A 16,052-nucleotide genomic window follows, 5' to 3' on the forward strand; every position below is an offset into this window, starting at 1 on the left:
TGGCCGATGGGCCATAGTTTGATGACCTTTGATCTAGGAACCAGCAAGGTCAGCACCATCTGCAAACTAATCAGAAATGCAGTATCTCAGATCCCACTGCAGATCTTCTGAATTAAGTCTTCCTTTTAACAAGATCTCTAGATGGTTCCTATGCACACGAAAGTTTGAGAAGCACTGGTCTTCTAGGGCCAGACCACTACTATCCCTTCTCTGGGATGCTATTGTAACCTAACTAGTCTCCTTGAACTTCTGCCTTCATTTAACTCTTGCTACCCTCCAAACCATTCTCCAAAAAACAACAGCCAAAGGGATCTTCTTAAAATACAAATTGGATCGCCTCATTTGCCTACTGAAAACCTTTCAGCGGCCCCTCAATTAGGGTTGTCAGACTTAGCAAAAAAAAAACAGAGAACAGGATGCCAAGTTGAATTTGAATTTCAAATAAACAATGAATGCATTTTTAGTATAAGCATGTCACATGCAATAATTGGAACATACTTAAGCTCAAAAATCATTTGTTATTCATCTGAAATTCAAATGTAACTGGGTGTTCCGTATTTTATCTGGGAACCCTACTTCCAGTGTTCTGAGATTATAATCCAACCTCCTTCTCACAGCTTGTAAAACTTACGTGATCTGGCCCTGCTTCCCTCCCACCATCATCATACACCACTCACCCCTCCTCACGGTGCTATCACCACACTGGTTAAGCTCCGAACAAGCTGTGGAATCCATTTTCCTCCTATCCTTAGGTCTCAGCCTCCTGTGTTAGGGAGGTCTTCCCTGACTCTCTGTCTAAAATGGGCATACATTCTTCTCCTGCATGCTCCCCACCTTCCCCATTCATCTCTGTACCAGTACCCTGTTTCAAGTCAAGCCCTTTCCACAGTTTGCAGTGTTTACTTTGAGGCTAACTTTTTTATTTGTCTATTTCCCCCACCAGAATGTCAGTGTAAGGTGGGCAGGGACCCTGCCTATCTTATTCACCATTCTATCTCCTGCATCGTGCACGGTGCCTAGCTGACAGGTTGGAAAAAATATTTGGTGACGGAGTGAATGCAGGTTCTTCTTTCTCTTAGAAAGAAATCAGGGGGCGCCTGGGTGGCTCAGTTGGTTAAGCGACTGCCTTCAGCTCAGGTCATGATCCCACGGTCCTGGGATTGAGTCCCGCATCGGGCTCCCTGCTCTGCAGGGAGCCTGCTTCTCCCTCTCCCACTCCCCCTGCTTGTGTTCCCTCTCTCGCTGTGTCTCTCTCTGTCAAATAAATAAATAAAATCTTTAAAAAAAAAAAAAGAAAGAAAGAAATCAGAAAGGTGTTTTCAATGAAGTGTGGGAAAGGGTGGACATGGCAGAGGGAAAGGTACATAGAAGTCCATCTAGCCAGACCAAAGGACACATCAGCCAGCAGGTTGGGTTCAAAGTGAATGAGGAAGGTGTCGAGTGAGGGCACATTGACTTTGAGAAGCAGAAGGGCTTTGGTGTCACAAGAGAGTCAAAGCGGGGACTGGGTTGGTGAATGCCGCACACCTGAAGGTGGACGAGTGAAAACAATGTCACTTAACTTTTGGAATTTCCTTTTCCTTAAACAGATGAAGGCATTCATATGGCTTGATCTGTTCACCCATCCTTCAGCCTTTCAGAGAAAGGCTTTGCATTAAGAGTTTGAGAGAACTTTAAAAATAAGTTTCAGAGGCCCTCCAGAATCTTTCCATCATGCAGAATGTACACCAGCTAGGGAAAAAAACAAACAAACAAACAAACAAAATTTGAAAAGGCACCCAACAATTAGTGGGAACTATTTTTAACGATCCCAGGAAAAGTCCCTTGCCCTTAAAGAAATGATTCCTTGGGACTGTGACTGTCTTCACAAGAGGAGGCTGAGGTTTTACTTGGGACCAGAAAACCTGGGAATAACCCAGAAAAGGGAGGAAGAGCATCATGAAATGAGGGATGAAGGAGGGAAATAGGAGAGCCAGAGAACAAGAGCAGACCCATGTGACTGAAAGAAATCAGCTCAAAATAGAGAAACAATACTTTAAAACACGGAAAATGTAAATTGGGTTTGGTTTGTAGAATATATTGAATGTCTCAATAAAGAGTTTAACTTGCTCAGAAAAGCAAAGAGGAGTTGCAAAAGTTTTTGAGCAGAAGTAACATCAAGAAGCTGTGTTTTGGGAAAATGAACTTGATAGGAGGGTCGAGGATGGGAAGGAGGCTCCAGGCAGAGAAACCAGTCAGGAAGCCATATAGGTGGAGCATGCACGGGCACCGGAACCACAGGAGCTAAGTAGGAGTGTTGCAGAAGGCACCGCGCTGACTGAAGGAGGAGCAGCGGAGCTAAATGATGAAATGAAGGAAGGAGGTTTTTTTTAATTTTTTTTAATTTTTAAAAATTTTTTAAGATTTATTTCTTTATTTGAGAAATAGATTTTTTTTTAATTTTTTAAGGTTTATTTCTTTATTTGAGAGAGAGAATGTGTGAGCGGGGTGAGGGTGGGGGAGAAAAGGGGCAGAGGGAGAGAATCTCAAGCAGACTCCTGGCTGAGCACATCCAATGTGGAGCCCAATGGGGGGTTCGATCTCACGACCCTGAGATCATGACCTGAGCTGAAATCAAGAATCGGATGCTTAACCGACTGAGCCACACAGGCCCCTGAAAAGACTTTTTTAAATCAAATTTGTTTATAAAAGAACTTTTAAAAACATGGGGACAGCTCACCTATATAATTGTCCACACATTATAAGCCCCATAACTGTAGTACATAACTTCTTAAACTCTCTAAAGATGTGTGGGTTAAAATATCCAGAAAAGAGACTATAGCCCCCATGGACCTGTCTCTTTCATGGCTTCTTTTTTTTACCTTTCTTTCCTTCTTTTCTTCTTTCTTTCTCTCTTTCTTGCCTGCCTTCTTTCTTTTTTTCTTTCTTTCCTGCCTTCTTTTTCTTTTTTTTTAAAGCAAAGAAAAGGAAGCTCATAAGGGAAGCTGGCTGAGTCATGGTTCTAAATAGGTCATGGCTGTTGAATAAAGGGAACCCTCAATGATTAAGTTAAATGGCCTCGTCGGCTCACAATATTTAAAAGCATTTTCCTCGGTGTGTTCAAGCTGTCTGCACAACGTGATCTCTGGCCGATTTTTTTTTCAAAGTTGATTTAATCCTGGCACTTCATAAAATGTGTGTATCCATTAAAGCAAGAAGATTTTATTCATGTTCAAGGGAAATCTCTGAAAGGGGTGGAATAAAACCAAATGCATGGAAACAGACCCAAATCTGGCAACGGGAAAACACAGACGTGTAGGTTAAATCCAAGATTTCAGGAGACATGCCACCTTCCCCCATCAAATAAGTTTCTAATCAAATGCCAGAATGAAGCGTCAGAACCTGCCAAATTTCCTCCTTGGCTGCCTTAACTATTTAAATCATTCCTTTTTATTGCATCTGACTAGGCTGAGAACAATAATGGAAATGCCCACCGACTGATGATTCTGGCAATTTTGTGAATTATCACATAAAGTGAAATGCTGAACTACATTCCTTTCTCTGTGGGGTTCATATTCACACTCCTACCCATGCTCAGCACCCACAATGAGCCCATCATCATTACTGCCAACCCTCTGCTTGGCGTGACCATAGCCGCAAAACTATACTGCTGCCGATTAGACTGTGGCATGCTACTCATTCTGCATTTTAAAAGACTGAAAAGGGGAATAACCTATTTAAGAAAATCATTCAAATTTGTATAACTCCTTCCTTCTTTCTTTTCTTCTTTTTCTTCTTTCCTTTCTTTTTCTTCAAGAAACTTGAGGTGATTAGCTTCCATCAGGATTGTACCATAGCAACGAAAAGACACACTCCAGAGACTCCCCATAGAATTTTTGCCTGTGGCCCCAGGTTGCAAATTTTACTTACTTTCCGGTAGGAAATGAGCTAGGTGTGATGAGATGACTAAGACAGTAACTGGCAGACATCTCAGATTCAGTGATGGGAGTTATCAGATTGGAAGCGTTTAGGAGGCACAGCGTGTCCTGAAAAAATTTCTAAGGTTGCCCACTCAAAAAAAAAAAAAAAAGGAGGGGAATGTATTTTGGAAGATTTCTTGGTGCAAAATTAAAAGCAGTAGACATTAACTATAGCTCAGTTAATGGGGAATTGTACATCGTTGAGGAAAACAAAATGGAGGGGATGTGTCAAAAGTATAATGAGGGGCGCCTGGGTGGCTCTGATGGTTAAGCGTCTGCCTTCGGCTCAGGTCATGATCCCAGGGTTCTGGGATCGAGCCCCACATCGGGCTCCTGACTCAGCGGGGAGTCTGCTTCTTCCTCTCCCTCTGCCTCTCCCACTGCTCATGCTCTCTCTCTCTCTGTATCTCTGCGTCTCAAATGAATAAATAAAATCTTAAAAAAAAAAAAAGTATAACGAACTAGAGAAAGAAATGAGGTCAAAATTGTTGATTTGTTCCAAAGGCATTTCTTGAGCACTTACTACATACCGGTCTCCATGTTATATGCTGATCGTATAAAGATGAATTTGTCTTTGTCCCTTAGCTTGTGAAGCTAATCCTGGTATATTAAAATGTAAAGAGATTAGTTCTCTTAGACAGTAGTGAAAATGCTTCCAAAGTTGGGGTAGTCACTTTCTCTGTACTCTTGGGGTATTTCTTTTGTATGGCAATTTCCAAAGGTACTAAAGGCATTGCTTTTTTGGAGGTAAGCTGCTAACAATCTGGACAGTAAACCCACATATTATTTAGGAAAAAATTTGAAAATAGTGTGATGTTCTGTAAAGGAAAAGAAAGACCTGTATTGACTTCTCTAACTCACTGAAGAACTCTAGATTTCTGCATAGCTCCCTTTCAGTAGCAGATGGGTTTTTTATATCAGTATTCTCTTGCCCATCATTTATGAACCCACTAAATAATTTTACTTTTTAAATACCGTACACAACTCAGAAAGTTCTTTGTGCTTTTACAGATGTTATCAACCCACTTAGCCTCCTTAATCCTCCAAAATCCTTTAAGAAATATAGTTAAACCATAATTAACCAATGTTTTCTTCATAACAATCCTTCCAAGAAAGAAAGATAGAAAGAGTAAGAGAGAGAAAGATAAAGAAAGAGAGAAAAAAAGAAAGAGAGAGAAAGAAAGAAGTGTAAAGAAAAGGAGGGTGATTGCAGTCTAAGACACTGAAAGATGACAGGGAAAACAATTAGGAATTTCAAGGAAATAAACAAACTAAAAGGGAACATAATTATAGTATACTACTTGACTCTGTAGGTGGGAAAAAAACATGACCAGTACAAGAAGATACAGTCATAACAAAGTATCTACCCTGGGGGGTGGAAAAAGAAGTGAGATAGTGTAAAACAACAAAATTCTTATCATTATATAATATAATAAATAGATGATGTCTAAAATTATTAAATTGAGAAATATAAGCACAGTAAAAGGGACTATTTTAAATTAAAAGGGAATTAAAGACCCAATGCATGGGCTTCGATTAGACAGACCAGCTACAAAGGCCATTTTAAAGACAACTAGGGCAATCTAAATATGTCCTAGGTTTTATATATGATATTAAGAAATTATTGCCAGATAAAGAAGTTGTGATACACATACACACACACACACACACACAATGGAATATTATTCAACCATGAGAACCTAGGAAATCCTGCCATTTGCAACAACATGGATGCACCTTGAGAGCATTATACTAAGTGAAGTAAGTCAGACAGAGAAAGACAAATACTGTATAATCTTACTTGCATGTGGAATATAAAACAAAACAAAACAACACAAAAACCGGACTCATAGAAAAAGAGATCGCATTTGTGGTTACCTGAGGCAAGGGGTGGGGGACAGGGAAATCAGAAGGTGATCAGAAGGTTCAAACTTTCAGTTACAAGATAAAAAAGTACTAGGGATGAAATGTACAATACAATGACTATAGCTAACACTGTTGTGTGATATATATGAAGGTTGTTAAGAGAGCAAATCCTAAGAGTTCTCATTATAAGGAAAAAATGGTATTTTTTTGCTTTGTTCTTTTATTGTAGCTATACAAGATGATGGATGTTAACTAAATTTATTGAGGTAATCATTTTATAATATATATAAATCAAACCATTATGCAGTACACCTTAAACTTATACAGTGTATGTCAATTATACCTCAATAAAACTAGAAAAAATGAAAAACATAAAATAAAATGGATTATTGTCATTTTTGTTGTGATAATATTTTGGCTATGCATAATATAGAATGCCATGATAACTTTAATATAAAGTACATAAGCATTTTTAAATACTTTACAGTTAGACACACAGCTACATTTAGAAAATCTTTAGACTTTTCTATTTGATTTTGAATCTGTATATGCATTCCTTGATTTTAAAATGTGTTGAAGTAATTTTGATAATATATCTCTGGATTAGTACACATTCAAGTCCTGCTTCTCAACCACCACTGTATTGTATAGTTAAAATTAATCTTTTCAAAGATGACTCTTGTTTTGCAAGATTCTAAGCTTTTAAAAAACAAATTTAATTATATTCAATGCACTTTATTTAATTAGGCAAGAATGCAGACTAACAGAGTTTTAAAGACTTTTTCATTATAAGATTGAAACAAAAAAAGATTATGAGCTAGGGAATTAAATTAACCAAGTATTCGGGTTGGTTAACAGGCATGGTTGGTAAGCTTCAGTCAGACTAAAAATGCACATCTAACTAACTGTTGTGGGATAATGGTTAAGAACATAGCAAATGTGTTCAGAATACCAAGGGGACCCCTCTGTCTCTGTGACTCTTAGGGTAGGGGATACTGTGGGCATGACCTACTTTAAAAATGGACAAGATAAGCTTACATTTCAATGATAAAACTAATATTTTTAAAATGTATTTAACGGGGAGGGGAGTGGCGCCTAGGTGGCTCAGTTGGTGAAGCATCTGACTTCAGCTCAGGTCATGATCTCAGGGTCCTGGGATCAAGCCCCACATTGGGTTCTGTGCTTAGCCGAGGGTCTGCTTGGCCCTCTCCCTCTGCCCCTCCTCTCGCTCGCACACTCTCTCTCTCAAAGAAAAAATAAATAAAATCTTAAAAAAATAAAATAAAATGTATTTAATGACTAAATGACTATTTAATGACTATACCAGAGAGAAAAATACTTCCAGAAAGATATTTCCGCCTAAGAAGCATGTGACACATAAAGTAAATATGGTTTTGGTTGGTTGGCTAACACTTTCATTACTTAAATCTCTTTTGCATTAGACATAAGTGAGCTTTCTAAGGTATAAGGTTGGATAGAATTTTTAAAAGTATCATATGAATCATAGGGAGAAATGAAGGGTCATCTAAAGAAAGACAACATTACATTAAAGCCACACCCTTCAGTTCATTTCAATGTCATATTAACACAGTCGTATTTTAATGTGGTGGGACAATGTTGACATGTAACTACTAATCCATTTAATTGGTTGGTTTTAATTCATTAATCAGTGTCATCAGTTACTAATCCTCCACTCAGTAAATAATTGCTGAGCATCTATATGCAGGTATATATATGCTAGGGACTCAGAATACAATAGTAAGCAAGACAAACGTGATCCCCATCCTCATGGAGTTTACATTCTAGTAGGAAGACAGCTATCAAACAGGAATTGAAATGAAACAGAATCAGTGTTTTTAGGGGAGAAGGAGAGGTAGGCCTCGAGAGCACATAGCAAGGAACACAACCATCTTCTAAAAATATCAACCAGGTGCTTCGCAGAGCTCTCTCTAGCCCACCCCTTCCTCAGGGTTGAAAATCCGAGAGTAAATGCAGAATCCCCAATGACTGGTGGCGGCTACGCAGGAATACAGGACTGTCACAGTTGAATACATGATCCTTCTGCAGAGTGCTGTCTCCGTTAACAACATAGTTTATGTGGCTCATTTTCCTGGTAAACTCTTAGTAAACTTTGTGTGCCAAAGAAAGCTGGATGGGGTGTTTGCCAGAATTAGGGATGTGGGTTGACCTTGTGGATAGCTCTTCAGACAGGTCTAGATCTGACATGACCCTGCCGCTAACCTGAATGTAGATACCAATACTGTAGCACCCAGTAATTGCAGAGAGACTGTTAGCATGAATCTGGAATACCTATATTACTTCCAAGCATTTGAGTTAGATGGGTGGGGGAGGACCAGCTAAGCAAATTGTGAAATTTCTAACTGTAAGCAAAAACGTGGGTCTATCTTGTGAATCAGATTTGCATCGTATTCTAAATAACTGTTGTGTTTTGTTGTTTTGTTTTGTTTTTTAATTTCAGAATGTCCTCATTGTTGAGGTAAGCTGACTTTTCTTTATCCATATTTGGAAGTTGAAAGAATCTAATGGTGAGTTTTGAAATAGCACTTATTATCAAATTGGTCAAGGATTTATTGAATTTCCACTGTGCGCGTGGCTCTCAAAATTTACTAAGAGCTAACTAGAATCAGTGGCCTGAAACAATTTAGAATAAAAGCTTTGCAATAATAGGGGCGCCTGGGTGGCTCAGTCATCAAGCGTCTGCCTTCGGCTCAGGTCATGATCCCAGGGTCCTGGGATCGAGCCCCACATCGGGCTCCCTGCTCGGCGGGAAGCCTGCTTCTCCCTCTCCCACTCCCCCTGCTTCTGTTCCTGCTCTCGCTATCTCTCTCTCTGTCAAATAAATAAATAAAATCCTTAAAAAATAAAAAAGGCTTTGCAATAATAGTTTCGTGGTACTTCATCCGTTTTTATGTCTAATTTCACACATGTCTAAATTGGTTCTTATACCTATTTGCGAATCAGGCATTTTTTACAAAAGAGGAAACTAGCCCCACAGAACCAAATATATATAATAGTAAAAGCAAGGTTTGAACTCTTTTCACCCTTGATTCAGTGTTCTTCCTAATGACCCCTAAGGACTTCAAACAATTCTACCTTCAGCAACAAAATCATAAATACCATCAATTTTCAAATGGCAATCCAAGAGAAGGTTATAATTTAATTTTTCTGCTAAAAAAAATGAGAGCGAACGGGCCCTGTGGTAGCAGTGGACTTAATACAACACATGGCCACTTTTCCTTCGAGAGCACGCCTGTCTTATCAGCTGGCAAGAATTCAAGGGAGCTGTTTCAAGTTTTTGTTACACAAATGCCCGTGTGTGCCATGTGTATCTGCAGTCCTCCCGGCTCAGACATAACCCAGGAAGTAGACCCTCTAGCCAAACGAATTGCCCAACCCTGGCTAAATTCAGACCTGTTGTTTTGATAATCAGCTCCTGACAGCTGACTTCTGTCCCAAGGACAATACATTTCTGCTGCCCATGCTCCTCTAATTGTATAGCAGCTCATCAGCAGAGACGAGCCGAGGCTCACTGCAACCTTGCACCCGCAGAATTCACAGGCTGTCACCAGCTGCCGTCCAGACACATCTCACTTCCCAGCCGTAGAATCCCCTATTGAGTGGGGAGGGCAAGGGGGAGGTTTTTATCCATTCAGTGTATTCAGATGTACATCCCATGTCCATGAAAATTCATGCGTTCCGTATTGTGTTGCATAACCTCAGGGCCAAATTTGGTCCTTGAATGTGCATGCATGAGTCCCAATGTACTCAGTGAGCAGCCCCACATGCTCTCCAAAGGCTGAACTTAGCTTTCAACACAGCTCAAGGATTCCAAGAGGAAATATTCACCAATATATTCCCCTAAACCCAGCTTCCGAGAGAAACACCTGTCTAAAAAATGTAACAAACCCTGCTTCCTATTTTGACTCCATCTGATGGCAATTCTAATTATGATGCATTATTGATAAGACATACAATCATCTGTCTGGATGCAATGTCTATTATGCTGCCCAAATGCGCTCAGTTGAATGTGCTTGTCCTCTTTGCAAAGGATGTTGTTGGAACCGGGAAGACCATGCGAGCACTGCTCAGTAGCATAGAGAAATACAAGCCCAACATGATTAAGGTAGCCAGGTGAGTAGGACATTCCCACATCATTGTTGTTGCTTCTGTGTGTCCAAATAAGCCGGAGAGGGATGCTAACACAGGATGTTGTCCCCAAAGAGAGCAGTCTATTCCAAACCAGTGACCCTGTGCCCCGGAGTGTTATGGCTTGACCACACTGAACAAATAGCCCATTTGATTGCTAGCCTGAGACAGAGGAAGGGGAAGAGGACATGCTTTGCCAGGTGTCTGAGCTTCTCGTTACTGTGCCTCCATTAGTAGCTTCCAGCTAGCGGAGCCTGGTGCCAGTGCCCCTCTCCCTTTTATCTAGAATCACTGATGTGGTGCCTCGGTAGCAGGAGCGTGAATTAGGGGCCCAGGATGGTGCCCCACATGCCGGGGCGGGGGAGGGATACATATTTTAATGATGTTCGGTTCTATTTGCAATTCACAGAAGTTTTATCTGGATCACTAAACACTTTTTTTTTTTTTAATGGTAGTTTGTTGGTGAAGAGAACACCTAGAAGTGACGGCTTTAGACCCGACTGTAAGTGGTTTTGGTTTTGGTTGGTTGGTTGGTTGGGTGGGTGGTTGGTGGTGTCATTTCACGTTGAAGAATCTCTGGTTTCCTATTTGCCGGCCTTCTGTGTGAAGCAGAAGCTGTAAAGGTTTCCTAGTCCCACAGAGGTCTCCCCAGCCTTGCCAATAGAACCCTTTTCAACAAGGATAGAACCCTTTACAACAAGGGTTTTTCATTTCCCAGTTTGCGTTGTTCATGGAAACTCTGTCATGTGCATTGGATATTTTTGTGTTTAGGTTTTCCATAGCACCTTAAAGCCAAAGAACTCAGCTAATGGTTTTCAGGGGGTGGAGGGAGACTTGACCCCACCAGACTGGCTGACACGCAAGTTCCCTGCCTTGGCCGCTGCCCCTGTCAGTCAGACCCGGGAAGGCACTGTAAAGGCTTAGAGGGATTCTCATACTGTCTCCAGGAACCATCACCAGACAACGCTCGATGCCGACCAAAGAAAAGTTCAGAAACACAGAGAATTGGCCGAGCAGGTATCTTCAGATACCATCTTTGTGCTTGACTTCCTATGTTCTGGAGGATTTGGCTCATCCAGGGCACTTTGCTACTCTCCTCCCCATAATATGAATAGTTCCAATGCCAGGAAGAATAAACAAGCAGCTTGATTATTCGTTATTCTAACACTAGAGGCGACTTTTTTTCACTCACATAGGCAGACTTCAGCTTGATTTTTATAACTTACATTTGCTCTAAAGCCTCTGGGATCATTTGGCTACAGTTCTCATCAGCAAGCTGAAAAAACATCAGAGCAAGGGAAGCACACTATGGACGGGTAATGTGCCAGTGACATTTCGCAAGTGACTCTTTATCTTAAAAACAAGTTTCATGTATTAAATCTAGACAACATCAGTGCTGGGCAGATAGACCCAACAACATGTCCCCGTCCAGTTACTGGCATGGGGAATATAATCTGTGTGCAGTAAGGTTAGGCAAAGTTAGTGAACAGAAATCTTCTAAGGAAATCATGGAAGATCCCATAGAGATAAGATTTTAACTGAAGTTGAAAGATTCACTTCAGACATAGCCAACTAATTACAGATTATTTGTGTCACTTACAGCAACAACGTGAATAAAATAATGGCAGGTAATACTAGTAAGAGGTTACGATGGGCCCTACACTCCTTTCTAAGAGCGACACAGAGATTAATACATTTCATCCTTACAACCTTCATCCAAGGTAGTTGCTCTTGTTATGCCCATTTTACAGATGAGGAAATTGAACACAAGGTTCAATGGTTTTCAAAGGTCACGTTGCTGTAAGTGTAGAGTCAGTATTGAACCCAGGCAGTCTGGTTCTGATCACTGCCTTACTCTTGTACTACATCTGTAAGTAACATCAGCAAGTAAATGCACTCATTTTCCAGCTAGACATAGGTCACTCTGATTCCTAACCATCCCCCTGATCTACTGATCCAGTGTCCTTCTTTCACTCCCTAACAGCTCTAAAGGTTTGACCTTCTGAACTGGCTTTGCCCAGTCTCTGGCGCCATGCCTACTGTAGGCATTGCTCTGGTCACTGTGAAGTCATTACTGTGGTGACAACCCGGGTTCTCTGGGATTTACTAATATCCTTTTAGCTGGTTCAGAATCTCTGTTTCTTCTCCCTAAACTCCTGAGGCTTGATACTTTTGGTTCCTTTCTCATAATTGATTCTTTCCCATATGCTCCATGACATCTTTTATATGTTCTGACATCTTTTCTTCTGCTCTTGCTTCTCCTCTTTGATTATTTTTCTCAAAGCAAGGTACAGTGTGGAGGGACCAAAGGGCATTTCTATCAGTGACATATAATGCAATCCTCTAGAAAGTAAGTCCCTCTCCTCCGGCACTTTCTGCAAGAAGGAAGCAGTTGCCTACTCCATGTGAAAGCATCTTTGGTCATAGGAATCAAAATGGTGGTGAGTAGTCACCAGAGGGATAACTTTCTCTCCATGCTATAAGTCCATTGGCTATACCAAAGAACAGTTTCATAAAAGTAAGCGAGTACACCTCTCATCTGCAATGCTGGAATAAACAAACAGATTCAAAAAAAAGTGGAAAGAGTTTGAAAAACCACTGGACCATAGGCACATTTATTCTGTTTCAAGACTTCTGAAGAAGGAGTGCTACTGTCTGTTCCTTAAAGATTTTTTTCCATAAAAATCATCTTCCTTTCAATAAACTTTTCCTTCATTTAACCTAAGTACCTCATACTGCATTTAAATCCTTTTACTACCATCCCTCCCACAATAGAGATTGAGAGCTAATTAATGTCATCTGTCTACTGGATTCAAAGACTAGTGTTAGAATAACCCTTAGCGTTCTGTTCCTCAAACTGAACAATCCCACTTCTCGTCATCTGGTCTCCCAGGTTTGGCTTCCCAGCCCTTTATCCAGCTGAGGACACTGAGTGCAGTGGGAGAATGGGTTCCTAGTGATAACAGCCTGTGCACCTAGTCATGTAGTACAGGATTAGAATACTTCTCTCTGAACTGCACTTTATGCTTCCCAAGTATTTCCTTTGGCATTATAACATTGGATACTGCTTGCTTTGGAACTGCGGGGCTACATGACTAACTCATGCATATCTCTTGCTCTCCCCCAGGCTGGCTGAGCCCTTTCTCAGCTCTGTATGGTAGGAGTACAGCCATTCTTCCTTGTATGTTTGCTTGTCTACCTTGTCTCCCTGCCTAATCACTGTGGTCCAGGTCCTATTGGGCTCATCCTATGCATTGCTTATCATTTTTCTCACTTGCTTCTGCTTAAATGAAAGGTCCTCACAGTTTAAGTGCCAACAATAGCATATGGTGGCTTTCTACTCATGTTATCTACATTTTATTCCTTTTTTTTTTTTTCTCTCTCTCTCTACTCAGATGTTGGATTTGAGATTCCAAACTTATTTGTGGTGGGTTATGCCTTAGATTACAATGAATACTTCAGAGATCTGAACGTAAGTCATGCATGCAAATCCCTAGCCTCCTTTCACAAGAACTTAACAGCTATATGAATTTAACAAATTATTGAAATAGTAGTCATGATGGCTGCCACTTACTGAATATCTTCTGTGTCAGGAATATTCTGGGCACTTTGCATTCATAATCCCAGTTACAGTTGCATGCAGTTCATAACTATTCCCTTTTTGGAGAAATGGTTTCAACATATATACATGGACTTCCAGTGTAGACCCCCCAGCTGTGTGACCCTGACCAATGTTGAATGATTTAGAGGTAGACATCTTACCCGAAGTGGACCAATCATGTGTGTGTGTGTCTCTCTCTCCTAAGAATTAGAAACTTAAACCAAAAGTCACAGAAATCAAGAGGTTTTGGTCTTAAGCCACTGAATGGCAGGGCCCCAGAGAGAGTATCCACAAGCACCATGGGCTAAAGTCAGGAGCTACCCCATTCCAGCCTTCCAGTTGCTTCATTGTGTAGCCCTTCCTTGGATTCTGTGAGCCACCTCATTAGCCTTGGTAGGCTATATTAGCCTATATTAACCTGACTCCACTTCTGTGCCTTGCAATCAAAATAGTCCCGACACATTTCTTGCTACCCAAAAAGGATCGATTAAGTCAATGTTGTGTTTACCATGGCTATTTCTCCATTCTCCCTAGAGGTGATAATGTTACCAGGTGGAGACTTCTATCTCCACCATGGCTGACCATACCCTCCTTCAGCCTTTCTGGTTGTTCCAGGCCTAGGGAGCCAGATTTGGAATAGGGCTCAAAACTAGAACAATGAAGAAACTTTTTCAAGCATTCAATTGGGTGTCTTTAGATTTTATATACATGCACACACATAAATGTGCACACACATATTTGAATGAACAATAACCAATTATAAGATGACATTCTATTATTACTGCATTACATTTTCTGTACCCCTCCTATTTGGTTAAGAAACCGATTCATTTAAATCCTTTATTGTTTCAGCACATATGTGTGATCAATGAACATGGCAAAGAAAAGTATCGAGTCTAAAGGAGTAAATTCTCACCAACGAATCTCCAGATAACATCATACTTACGACTATAGTCGGAAAGCCAGCATGTAAAGTTTGTCTCCCCAGGCATCTTCACTCAGCAGGAGATAAAAGAAAACAAAAATGTTTTAATGAGAGAGGTTTCTTTTCTGAGGTTATAACATAAAGAATACCAAAGGTTCTTAAGGAAAATTAAGCAGTGTTTTTATTTGACTTGCTCCAAATTAAATACTCCACCTTGTGACTCATGCGTTCTATCTACCTTCACACTCCAGAACTTCACCTTCTTTTATTCCGATACAGTTATTATGCTTGATGACTATACCCCCACCTAGTTACTCAAATATTTTTCACTTAACTTTTTTTTTTTTAATATTCCATTTTGGTAATATTTTGCAATCTGGAGAAACTGGAAGCCTTTTCAGTTAAGCTCTGAACGCAAATCCTGGGAATGCAACTAGATTCCCATACTCAAAAAGGAGGGAAAGGACAATTTAATATAAATTTCTGTTTGTGCATTTCTGGCAGGCCATTACTATTTGCTTTGACAAAGCCTTTTTGAACTGTAGCATATAATGAATCTTAATGATGTTATGAAATGAGCCTTTGCTCAGTGCTGTTGATCGGAGCTTCCGGTATGTGATAACGGTATGTCATGCATGCATGGATGTACTCAACTGTGTTTAATACTCTGAATTTTAATTAGAAAAAGTACAATGGCAGCAAGGCCCTCGTTTCTAAGCTACATCGTTTTATTCGTGTGGGACATGAGCAAATGGCAGAATTCGTGGGGCGGGGGGTTCAATTCAAAACTAAGCAAGTATGAGTTTTTCCTCTTATTTACATCAAAGGACAAGACACTATTATATATTATCATCAACACGAACACAGAGGTTGAATTATTTTTTTGAGTGGTCTTAGAATCTGACAGCCGACAGCCCAAGGCACCACAGAAAACCAGCACACTTAAGAAAGTTGTTTTCTGAATAACATTTTTTCCATTTCCACTGTTTTATGAGATGTTTTCTAATTTATGGGGATTTTAATTGAAAATGAACTCGAGTGCCAATAGAACTGTTTTTTTCTCACTTCCTAAAAGGAAAAAATGCAAAATAAATAGCTAAGCAGCCTTTGTTTGGTTCTGAACCATTTGTGACATATTATTATCAGGTTCTAGCTTCCTTTAAACTAATAAAGAATAAAAAACCTTGTTACGTTTCATAACTGCTTACTGTTTTTCTTCTGCCTTCATATTTTTTATATACTTTCAGCCCTTAAAATGCGTGTGAGCCAGTAGCTTAAATATACTACTGCATATATCTTTCCTGGGGCTTTATTTTTGTTAACCTGGAAAAAATCCAATATATGCGCTAGTATAAGCAAACGATTAAGCCAGACTTGATCTACTGCTTTTCTTTTTTTCTCTCCTTGTAAGACAAAGAATTTTAGTTGTAAAAGATTTTCCTGACTATCTTTGTTCCAGGCAGAGAAGAAAATAAACCACACCCAGAAAGTGAGAAACCAGCCAAGGGAATTCCTTTTAGCTTTGTTCCATAGA

The 16,052-nt window shown here is 40.1% G+C and overlaps 1 protein-coding gene across 2 annotated transcripts in view; it reads left to right on the forward strand.

Annotated features, from left to right (window-relative positions):
* Positions 1-15,718, forward strand: part of PRTFDC1 (phosphoribosyl transferase domain containing 1) — a 92,784-nt gene extending 77,066 nt beyond the window's left edge. The window contains exons 5-9 of one of the 2 annotated variants that reach the window (XR_006790713.3): positions 8,305-8,322; positions 9,895-9,977; positions 10,448-10,494; positions 10,940-11,009; positions 13,388-13,405. Coding sequence is in view for 1 of the 2 variants with exons in the window: in XM_045874277.3 (XP_045730233.1) it covers positions 8,305-8,322; positions 9,895-9,977; positions 10,448-10,494; positions 13,388-13,464; positions 14,446-14,493 (273 nt within the window). In the remaining variant the exon portion in view is untranslated. Of the gene's footprint in view, positions 1-8,304; positions 8,323-9,894; positions 9,978-10,447; positions 10,495-10,939; positions 11,010-13,387; positions 13,465-14,445 lie in introns of those variants that run through there. The other variant, XM_045874277.3, reaches the window with a different exon arrangement.
* The last annotated feature ends 334 nt before the right edge of the window (positions 15,719-16,052 follow it).

Source organism: Mirounga angustirostris, unplaced genomic scaffold (assembly GCF_029215605.1).
Source record: "Mirounga angustirostris isolate CCGP_5_RB_7025 unplaced genomic scaffold, mMirAng1.0.hap1 SCAF_5, whole genome shotgun sequence".
Lineage (NCBI taxonomy): Eukaryota > Metazoa > Chordata > Mammalia > Carnivora > Phocidae > Mirounga > Mirounga angustirostris.